The 22,000-nt window shown below is 42.3% G+C and overlaps 1 protein-coding gene across 1 annotated transcript in view; it reads left to right on the plus strand.

Moving 5' to 3' along the window:
• Positions 1 to 22,000, plus strand: part of adcy5 (adenylate cyclase 5) — an 83,363-nt gene that overhangs the window by 35,002 nt on the left and 26,361 nt on the right. Inside the window, exons 2-4 of the mRNA XM_070975767.1 lie at positions 2,884 to 3,033; positions 4,709 to 4,830; positions 16,287 to 16,398. Of these exons, the coding sequence (XP_070831868.1) occupies positions 2,884 to 3,033; positions 4,709 to 4,830; positions 16,287 to 16,398 (384 nt within the window). The remainder of the gene's footprint in view (positions 1 to 2,883; positions 3,034 to 4,708; positions 4,831 to 16,286; positions 16,399 to 22,000) is intronic.

The following is a 22,000-nucleotide window of genomic DNA, read 5'->3' on the forward strand; positions in this document are numbered from 1 at the left end:
ATCGCTGATATTATTAAAAATGCGTTCAATAATATTCCAGTATTCGTCAAGAAATGAACATTTCAGCCTCTTGAATTAGGACTACAACATTACGCAGAGAAATCCTTTCGCCTGTCAAACTTTCTCTGAGAGGATTGTCTCCGTGATGCGACTCTGGAATGACTCAGATGGATTACTCCTTCATGAGGCAATTTGCTTCCTCTCTCTGTTCTAATTTACATACAGTATGTTTGGCTTTTCAGCCAAATACTAGGCTGGCTAGACTGAATATGACAAATGTCTTTTGAGCTGCTAAACATGTTAACTGAGCTGCACAGGTGAATTATAATCGTTCTTCTGCAGGGTTGCAAATGTTGCCATTTTTGTATTCGCTTAAAATCTGCCTTTTGTTTGACATACTGCAGTTCATGATTCGATTCTTTGAGAGTTTTTTCACTTTTGCCAATAAATGGTCAGTTCCTGGACTGAAATTTCACTGACTGAAATGCTATTAGATTATTGCTGTCAAATAAATGTTTTGGCTGCCAAAAAAAAGAACATCACAGGAAATAAAGCTCTGGCTTGTCATGGTTGACTGTCTTGTCCAACAAGTCATTTGTCTGCTGTGGGTCAGTGCAGATCACATGAGAGGCACAAATAGCAAAGTGTAACCTTGTCTAAATTCACCTCCTTCTCTCCGTCTCACACCTCGTTTCTTAATTTTCCTCGGCCGTGCCTCACTTCTGCCAGCCACTCCTCCCTCTGAGTGTGCTTCGGTTTTGCATGGAGACCTGCTGAGGGGTTTTTGACTTGATAAAGACATGCTGTGTTTGTTCAGTTTGTTCCGGCAACAGAGAGGCCCGTGGTGTGAATGTGATTCAGCTGGCTGATTCAGCCCATTAAATGGCTCTATGAAAAGAATGGGCTGCTGGCTTTGGCTTGCTGCTGGCTGCCAGTCCCAGGGCCCACTGTATGCCTGGCACTGAATGGAAACAATGTCTTTTAGCGCTGGTGCCTTGGACACATGACAGCATGCAAGCTGTTTGATAGGTGGAAACTTGGACAGGGTCTATGAAACCTGAGGGTACTGATTTGTTGCAAATTACAAACTGAAATTTTAGTGGGGCACACACATGCAAGTGTGCACCAACAAAGTGTTTCTCACAGATGTCCAGGCACCTCTCATAGTTAGCTTATGTTCCACTAGCTTCCATTTACATGGCCAAGAAATCAGCGTTTTCTAGCTGGGAATCAGGTTTCTTTAATTACCTTCCCCGATTACTGAGGCCAGGTTTCTCCTTTACAAAAGAAAACATGTTACTGCAGAAAGCCGGTAATAAATCTGCTTAACATGTATGTAATTGCACAGTTTATGTATTACATGCATGTTTGGATCCCGTGTCACACTGGCTCCTATGCGGTCAGTTGCTCATTAGTTAAACCGGTGGCTAAGGTTGAGTTCCACAGGCTCAATGCTCAGCCTGCTTTTACTCAGTTTGCAGTGATGGCATGTGGCTATATTTTTTGTGTCAGCCCAGTTGGCTTTATAATCTAGTCACTAAATAACTAATAAAACAGTTTTTCTGCTTAATGGTCTTGAACAGATGATAACTCTTTGGCAGCAAGCTCAAACTCCTCACTGTCAAGCTTCAGGACAGTTTTTCTTTCTCACTTTTTGCTCTTTGTACCTGCAGCTTTGTACTTGGCTTCCTCCTACTAAATACTACCAACTGCTGCAGCTGATTGAATCTATTTTGGATAAGTCTGTAGTTTGTATCCCGGTATCAGTTAGTGTCCAGTCCTCTATCAGATATGTCAGAAATCTCCCAAATCTCTGAGCTTCACTCTCAGTTAGTGGGAAAACAGCTGCAGGCCTGGAAAACATACATCAAATGCTTTTGTCCTCACAATTTAGGATCTAGACTCAGACAAAGTTCAGGATTATTGCTAAAAAAAAATAGCTGAAATCAGTTGATTAGCAAAATAGTTGTAGATTAACTGTAGATTCACTAATCAGTTATTATTGTTTCAGCTCGAAGAAAGTTTCTTCTTGTGATTGAAAATTCACGTTTGTCACTCTTTGTATGCAGTCTCCAGAACAAACTGCTGATCCTGCTGAAATGGAAAACAGATTCTGAGGGACCAGGTTCAGATTTACACCTAAATCTAAGTTGATATTCCTGCACCAGTGTCATAAACGCCTGCACACACATTGTTCTGTGTCAGTCATCAGTCACCACGAAGCTGTGAATCTGTTGGAGAGGAACCAAACTTCTGTCCATGTCACTTACAGCAGCGCAGTCTTAATCACTGCTGTAAGTTGCGAGTCATTAACAGGCTGTCGATACAGAAGTAGGTCAAATTTATGATGTGTTAACAACCTGTTTTATCCTCACATTACTGCATGATTGCTGGGCCTCTATGTAAATCTGTTTATTGAGACTGTACATGATGTTTTAATGTTTCAAAAAGTGAGTAAAGCCTGGTGGAAAGAACACGTGGAGCTACACATACTTCATGTTGAGACAATGCAAATGCTCGAGGTCTGATGAACTGGGTAGAGTCCCTTTTGTGTTCTTACTGTATAGTTGTCAGTGTTAGATATGTAGGCAGCAGCACCTAAACTGGTCCCTTTGTCCAACTGCAGAGACAAGGTTAATGTTCAACAGGGCATAAAACCTCTTAGCTGAATTGAAAGGGATTGATTGTTTACTTGTAGTTTATGTCGGTAGAGAACAAGAGGGAGGAGAGAGAGAGAGAGAGAGAGAGAGGGAAATGATGAGGGCTTCATGTCCCCAGTAGGGACATTTGTCTGGGGACATTTAAACTGCATGAGTGATCTCTGGCTCACATGGATGCTGCTTCTTTGCACTCTAACTCTTCCTCTCTCACCCTCCTCCACAGATAGTGTCCAATGTGCTGATCTTCTCCTGTACCAACATCGTTGGAGTGTGCACCCATTACCCTGCAGAGGGCTCCCAGAGGCAGGCCTTCCAGGAGACCAGGGAATGCATCCAGGCTCGCCTCCACTCCCAGAGGGAAAACCAGCAGCAGGTGAGAGCGAGCACAGATGCAAAAAATGTTCATGTTTGTTTATGTACTGATATTTTCAGTATTTAAAATGGTACTAGTTGCTGGAAGACATGCCCTTTATTAGATCTAAATTTGTATGAAACACTCACAATCCTCACAGTTCCTTGGCTTTATTTTTACTGGCCACATGCTCATAGCCAACACGACACATGGGATTCCAGTGAGAAATGGCAGCTAGTAGGAGTAATAATAATACCAGTTTGGTGAGAAATTGCTTAACGCCTGCGGTTTTAAGTATATGCCAGAATATAAATTATGATAGGAACCAGACATGTGGTCAGGTGTTCAGTGCCACTCAACATGTTACATTCAATGTTTAATAATGTTTAATGCAGGAACATTGTGTATAAATGACATTTGCTGATAATACACTTAAAAGCTGTAACTACAAATGTTAACATGTAAAGTTATTTAGCAGATACAGGGCAACATACACTTAGCTATGTAATAATAAAATGAGCCGTTATACAATCAACCAGTTTCTTCCTCACCTGTTTATGACAAAAGAACCCAGAATGTTATTGAAGTCCTCATCTCATTTGATCACCACAGCTGACACACAGCTGAGTCACTTTGGTTGTTATTTTGTTTTTAATTCATCTCAAATTGGACAAAAAACGGTGCATCTGACAATTTGTGGCTTGTTAGTTCAGAGTACCCTCTGTGCTGTCGGGGTGTGCTGTAGCTGGGTAATGGAACATCTTCCACCTGTCGCTTTTGTGTGTTTTGTAAATGTACACTTTCTCCTATCTCCTCTCAGCACCTCCCTGCAACAGAGTTGTGAAGTGGAGGAAGCTGCTGATTTCTGGAAATATTCTCTCTTCTGTAAATGACCTTTTTGAATCTTTCCTGTTTATCCTCAGTTTTTTCAGTTTGGCCTGACAAATATCGGCCATTGCTATGGAGAAGAATCCAGTCAGAGGCGCAAAGAAGAGCTTTACCAGATCCAGAATGCTTTGCTGTTGCAAATGGGAACTAAACACTGCACCACAGCTTCCAGTTTCTCCCAACATTGACCCACTGGAACTGGTTTAAACTGCTAAATCCTTTATCTAGAAAGAATAAACTTGAACAACCATTGATAAACAGAATTTTGGGCATAATGTAACATTTCTGCATGAATGTCTAAAAATGATTAGACTTCCGTTATCTATTTTGCTGAGTTACTGTTTACTGTTGTTTGTTTTCCTCACTCGATGGAGCACGATTATTCTTTTTCATTGACAGTGATCATTGTTTAAGAGTGAGACAACAGCTTCCACAATCAGGTGGTGCTTCACGACATCATCACGCAATTTTCCATTGTTGTTTTTGATTGAGAGAAATGACATACTGCATCTTGTAATTCCTTCATCTTTTGTACTGATGATTCAAACCAATGAGCAGCGTTGTCATCCGAGCATTGGACGCACTCCAGCTGTCGGTCACCTGAATGAACTGGACATTATATGTTACTGGCAGTTTGACACTTTTGTCTGCACAATGGCCTCGCCTGCAAACCTGCGTGTTTAAAGCTGGATTTCTTTGGTCACCTATTCAATCAGTTGGCCAGAGTAATCCAGCTTCACTAAAACAGGGGAAGGATTTTTAGCACTGCTGCTTAACTTACTTACTTTGCCCCCACGTTTTCTTGCAGGAACGTCTCCTGCTCTCCGTGCTTCCCCGTCATGTTGCCATGGAGATGAAAGCTGACATAAACGCCAAACAGGAGGACATGATGTTTCACAAGATCTACATCCAGAAGCACGACAATGTCAGGTAACACTGGCCCCCCTGCGCCCTCTTGGCATCTCCTCAGATCATTTCCAGCCATGTGTCAGTGCACGCACACACATCGAGGTGCACAGCACAGGGACACAACAAGCCATCAGGAAATGTATGTTCAATGTTTTTCATCTTTGAATACCTTCTGGTGCACCCCAGCGTTTAAATAAGTATTGGACCTGCTTAGTTTAAAGCTAAATGTAGCTAAACTATGATTAACCCTGATCTTTGCTTAAATAAATACTTGCTGTAGAAGTATTATTAATATTTCTAATGATATTTAAGTTTGCTCTTTCAGCCTGTCAGCCTTCCAGCTCGTACCTTCAAAACTTTCTGAAGGAGGAGAGAGAGGTCCTGGGAACAGCTGATGGTCAATCAGTTATTCTGTTGCCTCAGTGTGCACAGTGTAAAAGAAATGTTAAGAACTGTGTTCAAAGCAACGTTTAAATGTTAGTGCAGCAGAATAGTAAAATAAACCATGATTTAATCCAGATTAATCTTGAATGGTGCAGCCCACCCACAGACAACCGCAGAAGAGGAGGGAGAAGTGCAGCCGTTGCCATGACAGTAAACTGCATGGTATTTTCCCAGAGTATTCATGCCGTTTATGTCTCTACAGCATCAGCAAGCGCACACGGTGTAATATCGTTCCAAAGACAGATGCATGTTTGCTGCATTTCACTTTTACTTTAAAGCCAGCAGGTGGAGGTGGAGCCGGGGCAGCTGCTTGCTCTGTGGCTTTGGTTAGGTTTACACAGTGCAGCGCAGTTCAGCTTTACAGCAGATGATATTTGTGGATCCAAAACATTTTACATAGTGGTCTGGAAGTGGTCAGAAAACTGAAGCAGCTCACATAAACACTGTAAGTGGTTAGCGCTGATCCATAAATGTTGATCGTCACTTTCTCCAAACGACCACTGTGTAGACCAATAGATGCTCCTGAGCAATCAGCTGGTCAATAATACCTGTTTCCAACACCTCAGGAGTCCTGCTGATAGTTGCAGCGAAGGAAGATAAAGGCTGGAAATATGAAACATGTCATTATTTGTTGTAACTTGAACAGCAGCATTGATATATCTGCTGAATAAGCGCTGAGTAAGCGAGTTTGAAGGTTCATTATTAGCCTTGGAAACAGCAGCTGCTCAGTTTAAATTCTACAGAGCTTATGAGCAATATCTAAAATGACTGATCAAGGCCTCCAGTTTTACTCCGTGCTTTCCAGCTGCACTATGGACATCAACAGAAAAAAAAAAAATCTATGATTCAATCAATAAAATCAATGTAGTTTTCTTTCTGTGTTCTCCCTTAATGGAGCCTACATGACAGTCATTTTTGTTCAGTCAATATCTGATGTTTTCCGCCTGCTGAAGACAATCCGCCTGTCTCCTCAGCTGGTTGAGGACAGTTTTAGTTGAATGGAGGCTGGAGTTGGTGAGGATTGAACAAATAGATGCTTCGGTAGCGTTTACATGCCGCTGATGTCTCGCTTCTGTTGTGGATTCCCAGTACGTATGGAATTTCCATAATGTGAGAACGGGGGTCATATGTGGGGAGAAGATCATAAACCCTGTCACTGTGGCAAACTGGTCGTTGATGAGTCCTAATTGATGTCTTTGACCTCTTCCTAGTCAGTGCTCGTTTTGGTGTGATGTTGTTTGTTTCTGGTTTTCATTCAGTCTCATGTCTTTGTTCCATGGTCCTTGTGGTTTTACTTGGGTGCGTATGATGTGGGTTTCCTCTAATAAGGAGATTATTTTATATTATTTACTGTTTAATCTGGCAGGACAGATGCAGTTGAACAACTGTGGTGCGGTTTGGCACCACCTTGTGGAGTACAAAAATACTGCAGCAAGATGACCCTGAAACACACTGTTGTAACTCTGTGTGTTTGTGTTTGTGTAGCAACAGCAGCTCGGGTATCAAACCGTGCAGGGCGAGTTTTATGGCCTGTAGCTGTCACAGTCAGGTGGAAGCTCAATCTTCAATGCATAATAAGTGCTATTCAAGCCCTTTATCACTTTAATGTGCCCCTTTGAATCCACAGTGGTTAGAGCATCAGGTCATGTACTTGGAGCTCTTGTACACAAAGGTCTTTTCACTACTATTAATCTGATCATTATCAGGAATGGTGCTTTAAGAGTTCAATGAAATTGAGAGTGCAAATTATTTTTCAATATTCCTTTATGAGTCCCGCAAGGGGAGTGGGCCGGGGTGACAAATTTGGAAATTTCCTGGGCATGTCATAGAATTACTCTTACTGAAACCAATGTGCACCAAGCCACATGAGCGCTTATGAATGAGCGTCCACACAGCCGTGTGGCCATTATAAGGATACAGTTGTGTTATCTGCAATTAAGAGGCACATACCGAGAAGGTCATGCTTCTCAGTGGATGTTTTCATTGCAGTTGTGAAGCTTGACCAAAATTCAGTGACCTGTAACTCATTCCTACCTCTGAAGACGTTACATTTTTCATAATTAGAAGAGATAAACTGATAGAAATCTGCATGTTCAGCTGAAACAAACAAACCAAGAGACACCCAAGGAGAAATAGAAGATGAGGAGTTGCTTTGGTACTTTAGAGTGTCTTACTGTAGGTTTCTTTGTGACTCACTGGGGAGTAGGCGGCACATTAGCCACATCGGCTAAGGTTGGCTGAATTCTGTCTGTGGTCATAAGTGTGTGGTTAATGGGTAGCTAACCAGGTGTGATGTGGCCTGTCGGGAAGCGGCCAGTGGCTTTTGGTAATTGGGACTCTGCTGAGAGGCAGAGTAACAACAGGAAGAGAAGTGACAGCTCCCACTGCTACAACTAAAGAGTAAGAGGGAAAACAGAGGGAGGTGGAGAGGTGGAGAAGGAGTCATGGGGTCTGGAGCTTGTTGCTGGAGTAGATATGCATTAGCACTAGTTCCTAGTCTGTCCTCTGTTCTTAATTCAGGAGTCCTGGGCGCTCAGAAACAGATGTATGAGAGACGCTTGAGTCAGGCAGTAATTGGCCCTTTTCCATCATTAACTGTGATGATTTAATGGTGCAGCAGGGCACAGTGAAACTGAACGGAGTTTGTTACTTTGCTGACATGTTGGAGGTGTGCAGCCCGTCGCCTGCAGCTCCTCGCCTCGCAGCTCATTGTGGCTTCTCCTTTTTGTTCCATTACTCCCTGCAATGTGCAGCAGTAGGAAATGTTCGGTTTGGTTAGCAGTTAGAAGTAACTTACAACAGCATTTTTTCTGGGTACGTGAAGGCCGACACCCAGTCTGTAATACTGCAGATATATGAATATTGCAATACTTTAATCAGTCAGCTATGGGCTCAGTGCAGGGGGGGAATCCCATCTACCGCTGTAGTCCTGGTTCAGTTCATCTTAAGCAGCGCTGCCAGCTTGACCCCACTGAAAACAGTAAGCAGAGGGATGTTGGTGAGGAATCAGGAACATGTGGTGGTACTTCTGTCTCTCTCTTGCTGGTTGCCTTTCTACACTGCAGAGCTGTTTTTAACCTTCTAGGGCCAAATCCAAGTCAAGTCTGCTGCGTTTCAAAAAGGTCTCTGGTGGAATGGCTCTATAGTTGATCAGTCTGTGTGAATACATCTCATCATCTGCTGGATAGATAGGCACACAAGTTTGTTCATGTATCCATGGTGCCCAGGTGATGGATCCCACTCACTTTGATGATCCCCTTATCTTTCCTCTAGAATCGAAATTAACTTCCAATTGTTCAGGTTATGACCATGACATCCCCACCAGCCTCAGCTGCACTTGGTATTTAATGCTAATGTACACGTTAGCTTGTTGATACGCGAAACTAAGATGCTGCACATTACACCTACTTAACATTAGCCATTGTTATTGTGGGCATGTTAGCATGCTTATGTTAGCATTTAGCTCAAAGCATCGCTATGTGTTAAGATAGAGCCTCACAGAACCGTTAGCAAGGCTGAAGAATCTAATAAATCTAGTATCTGCGTGGATGATGCCAAGTCCTTTGAATGCACAGGTTAAATAATGACATGAAGGAATATGGATTACATTTTAATCCAGATTGATCATATCATTGTTTAAAGGTAAATCACTGACTCTTTAATTCTTTTAGATTAAGATCTGAAGGCTTAGTTGGTAACCACTGATGATGATGCTATTGACTTTGAACAAATGGTACCTCCGTGTGTTCATGGTGACAACATTTTGCTATACCTTTTCCTGAGAGTGTGGCATCCCACTTGTGTTTGTCCCTGTGACTAAAACGGTGTCCTGTTGGTTCAGCAATGGGGCCAAAATGTGTGCTGACGAAGCGATTATGCAAGAGGGCTTTGGGGCAGATGTTTTGATGCTGCTGGGCCGCCCTGTCAGCGTTTGGGAAATGTTCAGAACACTGCGACTGTGGCTGCTGTTATGTAGGCCAGCAGCACCCTGAAGAGAAAGACATGGAAAGAACATTGCATAAATTAGAGGAGCTGACCTTGCCTTTGTTCTTCATGTTCTAATTGAAGAAAGGACAAGAATCGACACAGCAGACACACGTGGGGTTAGTGTGTGTGACGCAGCTGCTTTGCTGATGCTGTTTGAGCGAGGCCTGACCTGAGAACGTGTCCTTGGTGAACACACAGCAACACACATGCAGACATTCAACATGCAGATCAGCTGATGTTCACTGCCTTTGAACAGAAGTAAAGATGAGATGAGTCCAACTGTGGTGACAGAAACACAAGTCTGCCACTTTGATGTTTAAGTACCGTAAAGGAGTATTTAGCCTGTTAGACGCTATGCTTTCCTACAGGATGAGATCAAATTGAGCTTCAAGGATTTGTATCCATCCTAAACAGGTGTCCACATGCCAGATGTTTACAGATGAGATGACAGAGAGCACCATAAATACACAATGTTTGCGAATGATCCCCCAAGTGAACAAGATGCAACAAGGTCGGCCAACAATCTGAAAGAGATAGGAAAGGAAGACGGAGGGGTGGAGAGGAAGGAAATGAGAGGAAATGAAGACAGGATGAGTCATACACATGGGTGAATGGAATGACGGAGTAAGAAACAAAGAAAGAGAAGCAGAAACAGTCTGAACCAGACCCCGATGAAAAGGACTGAAGGGTCTGTTTTGAGATTTTCTCCTGGCTGAGGTTAGAGAGCCACCAGCAGAGCAGTGGGCTTACTGTAAGCAGCCGAGGGGGCAGAAAAAAGACAATTGGCTGGTGGCGGTGCCAGACGAGAGGGGATCACAGGGTCAAGCAAGGGCAGCACGGAACAGCTTTGGTTCAGATGAGACTTGACCCAAAACAGAGTCTGTGGTGGTGGGCTGTCTCTATTGTCTTCTGCTTTTCCAGTTTTCCTTGAAAGTCTGTTTCTCTTTACCTCTGAATAAGAAGTGTCAAGACACACACAGTAAATGTCTACATTGCCACTGCCTTTTCTTCCTCTCGTGAAGATGTGCTTCACGTTATTTAGAGGCTCTTATAATCTATAATTAATATTATCTATAACCGTGTGATCCATATCTCATCAGTCCAGATCCTACCTCAGTTGTCTTGCCCCTTGAGGCACAGGCCTGAACTTATCGATTGCTGATGCAGGGGCATTCCTCCAGTCCAATGGCAACGTGGGGTTTTTATTGACAGTTTAGCATGAAGCACTGTGCTCGGCATGTCTTCTGTGGATATCTGTGTGAAACCTGCACATCATGTTTCTCTACTTTTGTGGGACGAAGCTAACGTGAGCGTTGAACCAGACATTCATCTTTCCTCCTCAAATTGAGTGATTCCGCCTTCTTCAGCTTCTTGTCCTTAGTCACCCTTGACTCGATCACAAAAGGCTCTGTTTGTCCCTACCCCACAATATGAACCGATCTGAAAGCGTACAAAGAATCATAGATTTGTCTCAGAGTCATTCACATTTTCACGTGACAGTGTGGTTATAATTTTAAATCCTTTCATGTCTTTGTGCTGTTTTCAGTTGGAAAATGATCGCCTTAAGTTAACCCTTACAGTGCAGCTTAATTTGTTTCATCAGATGTAAAATAAAATGTCCAATGTCATCACCAAAGAAATGATTAAATGGGACTTAAAGACCCCTGGTCTGTCTCTCATACCCTCCCCTGCATTTGTAGCTCACCACTCACTGTCGCCACTGCTGTTACATCAGGCTGTGGGTCGAGGCTGTTTCACTGTGTCAGTGGGGACTGTGGCGAGGGATTGATGATCCATCAGGAAATCTGTGCATTATTGAGCATAATCTGCCTTTCACACTGGAATAAACACACATTCTAAATATTTTCATGTGCTCTTGAATCTTGAAATCTGCCACATCAGTGAGAAAGTTTTTAGTTGAAGTTGGATTTTCTTGAATCATGTGTGTTTCTTAATGAAACATTCGGCTCTACTCTGCCTTGATCTCTTACTTCTGAAACAAGTCAAATCTCAACTCTTTCATAATCTTTCCCTACATCTCTCTACCTCCTCAGTCTGAGGACCAGCGGCTAATGTTGACACTTGTTTTTAAGTAGGATCTAAAGAGGTTTTGGGGAATTAAAGCACTCATTACTGGGTCTGCACAGAGCATGGCTTCCTCCCTCCCTCTCCCTCCTTGGTCCAGCCATCTCTCTCTGTCCTTCCTCTTAAATCATCACCTCTCCTACCCAGCGAGACAGACCTGTCTCTGAGCTCAGACACACTGGTCAAGTGTCTGGTTTCCCTTGACCTCCCATGCAGCAGAAAACAATCAATTATTCTCAGAAATGTGTACCCCAGAGTGGGGACTCTTAATCCTTTTCAACCTCAGAACCAAACTCAGGACATTCGGCATCTTGAAGCCCAGGTTCATTAGAACGTGTTAGTGCTCTTGACATGTGGACAGCCAAGAGAAAAATCTGTGAACCCTGAGAAAACCTGAAACATACAGACAGAAAGAATGTCTCATACCTGCAACACAAACTCACATATTTGTATGTGCATATATGCTACCCACACATACTGCACTGTACAAATACACCATGTTCCTAAGACACCTATCCTGTGAGATCCATGTGAGCTTGTTTGGGCTCAAGCCTTTGTTTATTAATAGCTCTGTCTTGTCCTTCCTGGGGGTCTGACTCAGAGAGCCACTTTTTCATCAGAACTGAAAAAAATCAGACACTGACATGCTGCCAGGCTAGTTGTTATTACATAGCTGGACATCAATTTGTTCTCTGAACCTGGGATTTTATAATCCAGCTGTGAACATGTTCACCTCAAATGGGACAAGGCTTGGAACATACACGTGAATCGTATGCAACATGTGCGGATCACTGTACAAGTAACCATGAGAAATTATGGTTGTTGCAGGAGCAGAGTCATGCAACTCATGGATAAAATGATAAGAATAATGAAAAAACAGCAGTATGGCAAGCTGCAATGCAAGAAAGTAAAAAATCCAATATTATGACTTCCACCCACTCCTTGTTAAGGTATACAGTATATGATATAATATGAAATACATGTACTATCTTGGATGTCTTCATATGAAGAGGATGCTGTATGTTAAAGATAACAATCCAGTTCCCAATGATATGACCAGATGTGCCACAAGCATTAGTTAGGCCCCATATAGTTTATCTTATATACTGTATAAAACATCTTCCACAATATGATCATGGTGTAGACATGAAAAATGCTAATGCTAATTTACATTGTTGTATATACACATGACAAATCATGGAAACTATCTATTCTTATCAAGGGCTTAGTGACAGAGCTCGTAGCTGCTGAGTATAAATGTCATGGTATGATGGTACACTTTGCTTTAAAACACGTGTCAGCACTGAATCCCAGCAGTGTTCTATGTATTAACTGTGCGAGGGACTGCAGATGACAATTAGCTCAGAGCTACCTCAGCATGGTAAATTTAATTACATTTTTGAGTGTGATTCAGAATAATCGTACAGTGGAGGAGCTGGTCGGGCTAAGCAGCGTGCATTAGAGCAGCAGTGGCGTGGATAATCAGTAGAGTGAGGCAGTATTGTCAAATTATGATCACTGCCCTGTTAACTTGTACAAATGTGATTGAAAGAGTCAGCTGATACATATCAGCTGATGGCTTGTTTGCCTGATTTTACACAGTGGTCCATTCAAATAATATGAGCTGCTTACGTTTATAGCAAATTGGCCTGAAAACATTGGAAATGCTAAAACTACAAATACCTGTACCATACTGTGGCATTAAAACCTTCCTTATTTGGAACAATGGGTCCTACCCAAACCACGATCAACAGGCCCAGATCTAAATACACAGTGGAGATCCCACAAGACACAAGTCAAGCTCAGGTGAGTTATTAGTCAAAGTTGCTGCAAGGGAGACGGCGTTGGGCTGTATTAAGCAGCAAAAGACACAAGGCCGGTCTTGTCTTCTGAGTTTGACTTATGATGTTTGTCACATGTTTCACCACAGGAGAAAAATCAGTGACTGGAGAGTAAGTATGCTGAAGAAAGAAATGTAGAGCACGAGATAAGTGGTAGAGAGTTATGATGCTTCACAGAACAATTTAATCCATTCAGGACAAGCTTGATTTTATCTGCGTCCCACAGCTAATGCTGAGACCACTGCTGTCCATACCTGCCAGCCCGGTCCCTTTGCTCTTGCTGCTTTCTGGGAGAAATGAATCAGGCCGATGAGATCATCTGTTCTGCTGCTGTGCCGGTGTTAGGAGAGTAATGAAAATGCGTCAGTCACACAGAGACCTTTGCTGTGTCGCTTTACCTTGTTCTCAGGGAAGGGAAGGTAACTTTTTACAAGTTACTCGCAAATGTGTTTGGTCTCACTCTCTCTGTGTCTCCACACGCCATTTTGCCAGGACAAGACTTCATTAGCACAAATGCTATATCCAGTACAGATTACAGGCATTGTATTACATTCAGTCACGACTGTACAAGGCTGCTTAAGGCACAGTCTCACACCTTTCACCCGCATCATTGCCTTCAGTAATACATCTGGACCAGACTCATTTAATCAGGCTCCCCTACCTCTCTCAGTTCCTGCCTGACAGTTTCCTGAATTTAAACTCTTGCCGGGTGTATCAAACTGAAAGGCCACAATGGTTTCTTTTTTGAGAGTTTTGACATCAAGCGTTTCATGGACTGTGGCAAAGCAGGAACACTTTGTAGATTCAAAATTTTACGTAGATTTGGAATGGCGGGAAACCTAAGGTTAAACTAGCAAGATTACAACTTCCAAAAGAGCTGTGGATGGAGCTTACCTCATATAGAATGCTATATGCTATCTACACAAGCCAGGATTATCTCTTCGTGGGTAAATGAAGGTACAGACTCCCCTTGGTTAGACATAGAATCATTTATATGTAAACCCTTTTCTCCTGTGAACCTGTTGGGTAAAGCCTGAAGGAAATTCCACACACAGCTAAGAATAACCCTTTAATAACTAATGTATTGTGGGCTTGGAAGAAATGTGTGAAAATATTTAATAACACTCATCCTCTCCTCCTTTTAACAACACTGACAGATAACCCAGAGCTCTCATTACAGGGAACAGGATCAAACTTTACACTTTGGCAAAGAGTGGCTATTGTTAGAATCTTTGACCTCTTTCAGAACGCGAAATTTAAAACATTTGAGTCATTGAAAGATCAATATCACATATCAAATAAAGACTTTTACAAATATCTACAGGTCAGGCACTTTGTGTATACAAAAAACAATTCGTTGGAGATCCCAAACGATTAGATTGATTTTTTTATTAATTGTAAGGAACAAAAACACTTTATATCCATATTCCATTCTGAGATATTGAGCTTGAACCTGGCTAAACTGGTATGCTTAAGAACATCCTGGTGTACTTTACTTAAATGTGTAATAGATGATGATGTATAGGATGAGATTTTACGACTGCCTTCCAGAATTTCTTGCATCATATCTACATCTCTCCGCATATCTATAGTAAGTATAGAACAGGAATCTCACCAAATGTAAATCTTGCATAGGCACCAGGTTGCAAAAAAAATCCAAGCACTCTGGAAGGCAGTATGTTTAAGTGTTAGTAAAGCAACAGGTCAGCAGTGTGTCTGCTTGGGAAGGTCCCTGCCTCTCTTAAAGGCAATGAAAATGTAATCCAGCTAGCAGGAATGCTAGCAAGAAAAGCTATAATGGCAAAGTGGGTTGAAGAGGACCCTCCTTCTATCTGTGTGGAAATCTCTGATTTCGGAGGTTGTGACTCTGGAAAAACTTTGTTGTTTGTATCAATGGAAGGACTCATCTTTTTCTGCAGAAATGGAGGAAGCCACTGGAACTTTTGGGACTCGATTATAATCTGGATTTAAATTGGTGACTTTATTATCTTTGACCAGAGGACATGGGTTTGATTCATGAACTAACTCTCATGATAGACCGCACCATATAGTATGGACTAATGCACAAGTGTTTTGTGTTAGGGTTAGGGTTAGGGTTAGTTGTTGTTGTAATATCAATGTTTGTTCACTGTGTAATGTTTGTGTATTTGTTTTTGAAAAACTAAAAATGTAATAAACAGAATTTACATTTTTTTTTTTTTTTTTTTACATAGGCTGATGCGTAGACAGACATTTACACCATAGGACAATTTAGAGTCATCACTTAACCTGCCCAGTCTTTGGACTGCAGGAAAAAACCTGAGCACCTGGAGGAAACCCAAGCAAGCTCTGGGAGAGGATGCAGACTCCTCACAGAGAGGACACAGCTGGCTGGCCGGTTGAACTCCAGTGTAGAAACGATGGTGTGCTGGGGCATGGAGTCATAAGTTTCATTTTGGGGTCCTTCAGGGGACTCTGATAAACGCTGGGCTGGCCACGGGTGGTGCAGGGAATTGATTGCCAGTAGCCCTCTGGCTTTGCCTTAACATTCAAACAAACAGAATTGATTTTGCTCACAGGGATCATGTTCTTGTGATTGACTAGCAAGCAAATGGGTGGAATAAGGTTAGAATTATGCCTCTCTGGGCTGTACGGAGGCGCACATAGCTCACTCAGAATACGCATGGCTGTTCTTCTGTCTTTTATGTTTATGGACTGTATGTTTTTGTCTCTGTTATCAAATCCACTTTGTGACAGGAACTGATCAACCAGCTTGATGCACAGGTCCGTACAAGTCCGTAGTTGAGATTTTGGAGGTACGCACGTTGACCCTTCTGCGAGCCTTTGCATCTAAAGTTACCCAGAGCACTCTTCACAGAGACGTTTACAGTACATGCATCCTCAGAGAGGCCCAGTTTGAGTTGAAGCTCCCATGGGCTACACCTTCCTGTTAAAGCTCATTGCTGGAAGGTAAAAGAAGCGGCGGGTGATGCCATTTGCTCATGAAGGTATCACATATCCATCTGCAGCCTCACGAGCCAAACACTGCCCAAGTGCTGCAGGGCAGAGGGAGCTGGACCTTCTAAACTGGCAGAATGAAGAGTGCTGAATTCTGTTTCTCTTGTCTTTGTGTTTCTGCAGCATCCTATTTGCAGACATCGAGGGTTTCACCAGTTTGGCATCCCAGTGCACGGCACAGGAGTTGGTGATGACTCTTAATGAACTCTTCGCCCGTTTTGACAAGCTGGCAGCAGTAAGAATGCAGTCACACACGTACACTGTATAGAAAAGGCCACATTCTGTGCTCACATTTTCCTTTTTGTCCTTGTGTTTTAATACACTTTAAATTTGTTTTGTGGTAAGATTGCAAGGCAGAAAATGACTTATTAATGTCAGCGGTCAGATAATGTAACAGTACATAGAACTGATTAACCAACTCCCAGCACACATACCCAGAGGTGTTTTTCAAAGATAGCAGTAATGAAAACATGGCTTGTTTAGGCAAGACCTTGTGTGACATCAGATTTGAGGACAGACAAGCCTGATCACAGTTCTGCTGTTCCTGAGAACCCTCCTCTCCCTTCCCTTGTGACTGTGTATGGAGTGAACAACTGAGGGTTGTTTAGTTATTTACCTCAATAGACTTACTGAACGTTGTGAACGTATGTTAGATAATTGTAACTGATAATTGTCCAAAGAACTGTGGACCAGCAAATAGGTTGAAATGCATTCATTATCTTACTTAACATGTGCACACAGACACATGCAAACTGTGCGTGGCTCTTAATGGTTGGCTCTTGATTGCCATGGAGAGCTGTTGTACCGCTCTCACACTCTCATCAGGCTACCAGTTTGAACCGTTGGTCCTTTTATTGGCCTTATAGTGTAATAGTGAAAGCTTCATCTGTTGGTGCACGATGTTCAAGGTTCACCTCTGACGAGTTTGATGCTCAAATAAACCCAGTAGCCTGATAGCATTGTCAATATGCACAAAATCTGAAAATATCGCAAAATTTATACCATCTCAATTGAATATTTGATGCATTATTGAAATGCTGATAATATAGTGCTGAATAATCCAAGACAAAGTTCTTGTCGTTCAGGAGTCTAATCAGCATAATATTTTATCCATGTTGACTGAGGGGGTGCTGAGACAAATCCTAGAGAGCACATTCAATGGAACTGCCACGGCAGGATGGGAAAGACTATTCCATTAAAAGTGAATGGTGCTCTCAGAGCAAAGCAAGGGGCTCGATGCAGCCAGTGTGGATCTGGACAGTAACAGAATACTGATGCTTGACTGCAGCTGCCCCACTCAGCATCCATTTGTTCAAACCCAACACAGTTTCAAGGTTGTGAAAGATGAACGGTGGCGTGTTTCATATCAGGCATACTCATATGCTGTATGGTTCCATTTCACCAGTGGTTCCAAACCCAGGGTCAGGATCCACCCAAAGGGTCGCTAGATGAATCAGAAGGGTGAAATTTCTCTTTCAGTCTTTTTTTTCGATCTTTGCTTATGAGTTATTGGATAATTTTGCTCTTTCCAGGCCTCTAAAGCATATTAAATGAACCAATCTGAGGAGGGGTGAGAGTTCTTTGGGTCTGTGATCTTTGTGATCTGGTCACAGCCTGCAAACAACCAGCATTGCAAGAGCACATAGCTATTTTCTTAATGGCCACTAGCCAAACAGATTGGGAACTAGTGTATTCAATAGCTATTAAACAGCTATTGAATATATACCATCCAGTGCTAACACAAATACAGACATGTCCACAGAGTTCCAATGTTAAGCTCCAAAATGTCTGCTATCAGTATCCTGCAGCCAGACATGTGTTGATAGCACAGCTTCATGAACGGCACCTTCATGAATATTGATATTTTCTTTTTCTTATCTAGAAGCCTCATTGTTTGTCCAGCTAACGTTCGATGTATGTCATTTGTTTATGAAAGGTGAAATGATGTGCTAATCAATATTTATGAGTCAAACGGGCATAATGGCATTATAAAGCAGAAACGTTGCTCCTGTCACTTTTATGTCCGTGCCAGATGTGCCTCGTATCTGTGTGTGGACGTGCGCTCATGCGCGCGCGCACGCACACACACATTCTCCGTCTGTGCTCTTTACACAGTGGCGCTTTTTGTGTTTTCCAAGAGCCATGTGCTGGAGAGATACTCAGGTGGCTATCATGAGACACACTCTTCTCCCAAGCCCTACACATCACACACACACACACACACACACACACACACACACACACACACACACACACACACACACACACACACATTAGTGTCCAACACACTGCCAATGGGTCTTTGAGTTCTGTGTGTCGTCTATGCTAAAATACAGCTATTGTAGAAATCCTGCTGTCCGTATGTAACAGTGTTTCACAACTGCAAATTCAGCTTCTTCTCTTCTCAGCTGTTTGAAGGTTCAAAGATTCAACTGGTTGACCAAATGCACAACACTGAAATCTTATCACATTATTAAGTTGATGACATAAACAGTATATTGATATTATTTACACAATCGGCAGACACAGAGCAACATTAGCCTTCTGTAGGATAAATGTGTCTGACCTCCTGGTGAATGTAAGTCCAACATCCACTCTCCTTTTAGGTAGTGTGGTATCCACTAAGTAAGAGAGCTATCTGGCTCTTTAGCTGCTAAAGACTCCACTGTGACTACTGTGACCCAGTGGTAGAGCTTTTTGCTGTAAATGAAAATAATGCACTTAAAGACACCAAGAAGCTCTGCAGAGCTGAGGGTAACCACAGAGAGGTGACTGTCTGTGAGTGAACCCCTTCACATTACATGGGATCATTTAATGCATTGTTAATATGCAAATAATGATTAGAGGACCTTTAAGGTGTTGCTAGAAGTCTGAGAAACAAGCACATTTATATTGTGTGCTTACTTCTGGGACACATTGCGGAGTACATTTGTTTCAGTAATGACGTTTTGACTGTGCTTAGCTTGTTCATTTTAAGGCTGAATGAACTATTGGTTACTTAACTGGGAATAGATCATTTCTTATCTGTGAAATTGTGATTTCTAGCCTGATTTTAAACAGACAGAACTAAAGTCAATTCATCATGAAATAGCATGCACTCTAATTATTTAATGTATATCAGTAGAGCAACAATTGACACTTTGCTAAATCCTTTAACTGGTAACTAACTGGTTAATTGTGTGCTGAGAAGCACACTGGACTGCATTTCCCAGTCAGTCCTGGACAATTTCAGTGTCACAGACAAAAAGATAAATCCTGGTCAAATGTTATCTGTGTTTATAGACCCTATTTTCCCGTGTTTTGTGTCTAAATGACTAATGGAGACAACTATGTTTGAAATTGGTCCAATGTTGAGCGAGAGCTTTGCAGCTGGCCGTAAAACGCCGGCAATGTGATCCCTCCAAGTCTTTGCACAACGTCAGTGTTCATCCACTAAAAGTGTTTGTTTTTGCCACTGACAGGCTCAGACTGTCTAAGTTTTTGGTAACATTAAGGAAAGGATCCCTTTCTGTTCAAGAGTAAGATCCTCTTGGTTTAACCAGAAAGAGCCGCCAAGGCCACCAGATTCCATTTAAAGAAGCCGTCAATTAACCATCTCAAAACATACTTTATACATATATTCAAGTGTGTAGAGCTGGAATATTTTCACCAGACATTTTGACAGGAGAGACTTGAATATGTCAGACGTCTACAGACTTTCCTGGTAAGAAACTGTAATTACCAGATAACAGAAACCTTTTGACAACTGGTTGCTTTTGTTTGTAAGAGGTGTCCAGCAGTCAGTGGTCAAAGCTTGTCTGCCCTGGCTAGCTTGACTGTTAGCTCATCCTCTCATCAAAGGGTTTTTCAATGCGTTTAGTCACAGTAGCTCTCCATGACATTACACACTTGGGCTCAAGGTATTGAACTAGCTCTTTGAATCTCTGGCTGTCTACCACACTGATTGGCAGCAAATGGGTCTCAATCATTTGGCACACCAACTGGATGATGGCCTCAGACCAGTGTGAATCACACTGTGTGTTTGTGCAGATTAACCCGTGGACTGACATGTGTAAGCAGGAAGGAACTCAGGGAGATGAAGGCGAGGAAGGCTACAGGCCAGGATGGTATCAGCTCCAGCCTGCTCAGGGACTGTGCAGCTCAGCTCTGCGGTGTCATTCTGCACATTTTCAACATGAGCCTCAGTCTGGAGAGAGTTCAAGCCCCGTGGAAAGCTTCCTGTGTGGTTCCAATCCCAAAGACTGCCCATCCCAGAGAGCCCAGCCACTCAGGCCAGTAGCTTTAACTTCCCACCTGATGAAGCACTGAACCACCTCCATCACCTGGTGAGCAGCGAGCTGGACCCCCTACAGTTCGCATATCGACCAGGCTTTGGCGTGGAAGACGCAGTCATTTACCTGCTTCACGGATCCCTTTCTCCCCTGGAGAACACTCGGAGCACCGTGAGGGTCATATTTTTTGACTTCTTCAGTGCTTTCAACACAATCTAGCACCTGGCTGAGTGGACCATCAACTACCTCACCAACAGACCACAGTATGTGAGGCTTCATGACTGCGTGTCCCATGTGGTGGTTTGCAGCACAGGGGCTCCACAGGGCACAGTGCTCTCCCCCTTTCCTCTTCACCCTCTACAAATCGGGCTTCAGACACAACACTGACAGCTGTCACATCCAGAAGTTCTCTGATGATGCAGCCATCGTTGGATGCGTATCACAGGGGAATGAACTGGAATACAGGAAGGTCATCACCAACTTTGTCAGCTGGTTTGGACTGAACCACCTGCACATAAACGCCAGCACGACAAAGGAGATGGTGATAGACTTCAGCAGGAATGTGCCACGGATTACACTGGTAAACATCCAGTGATTGGACATTGAGATTGCACTACTGTTATTTATGCTAATATATGCCACATCTGTTAAATCTTGTGCAATTCACTGTGTTGTATATTTTTTCAACTGTGCAATAATACAAACACTGTATTTTTTATCCATTTTCTGACTCAATTTGCAATTCAATGTTCTTTTTCAGGCAACAGTATTTCTCAAGTGCAATTCAACATATGGCATCGGTAGAGTACTCTTTTACTTAGTCTTTTTATAATCTGTACATAATGTACATATACATAGTTGATTTTTTCTTTTTTATCCTGTATCCTATTTATTTCCCTTTTGTTCCTTGTAATATCCTTCTATGCCACTGTTTTTGTCTGTTTTTAATACTTATTACATCCAAAGTCAGTGGGCATGTTAGCTTTCTACATGATTTTGTAGGGTTACAGGTTACATTGGGGAATATCTGTTCAGGACCGACACACTCACTGTTTGTGGACACATCAATGTTTGAGTCAAGATGCAGCATTATCAGAACTTAGAGTAAGAGAGCAGCACAACAAGTGGCCCTGTTAACTGGCAACTTTCAGCCGAATGCTTCCGTGGTTGCTGTAGTTATATCAGCTGTTGAAAACAGAAGGAGAATCTGCAGCTGTCCTCATGAATGTCTCTTTGTTTAATTTTTTTTTAATACAGTGTCAAACATAGTGCAGGATGAAAACAGGAAGAGATTATCTCTAATAAAGTTTCTAAATATATCTCTTCATCTTTCGAACCTGTTTGAGTAAACATGCGTCATGCAGAGGAAATGTTCCACGCTTCTAAATATAAAAACGTCTTTTTTATGGGATTCAAACTGATACCATTGTGGGAAAAATGAATTGATCAATGAAAGTCAGGGAGTCGTAGGCTAAATTTGAGATCCGTTTTATTTTTCTTCTCTCTCACAGGGAATGAGGATGAAACACTCACATTTATCATGCTGATAGCTAAACATATTGACTT

This window comes from Chaetodon trifascialis, chromosome 12 (assembly GCF_039877785.1).
Source record: "Chaetodon trifascialis isolate fChaTrf1 chromosome 12, fChaTrf1.hap1, whole genome shotgun sequence".
In the NCBI taxonomy this organism is placed as follows: Eukaryota; Metazoa; Chordata; class Actinopteri; order Chaetodontiformes; family Chaetodontidae; genus Chaetodon; species Chaetodon trifascialis.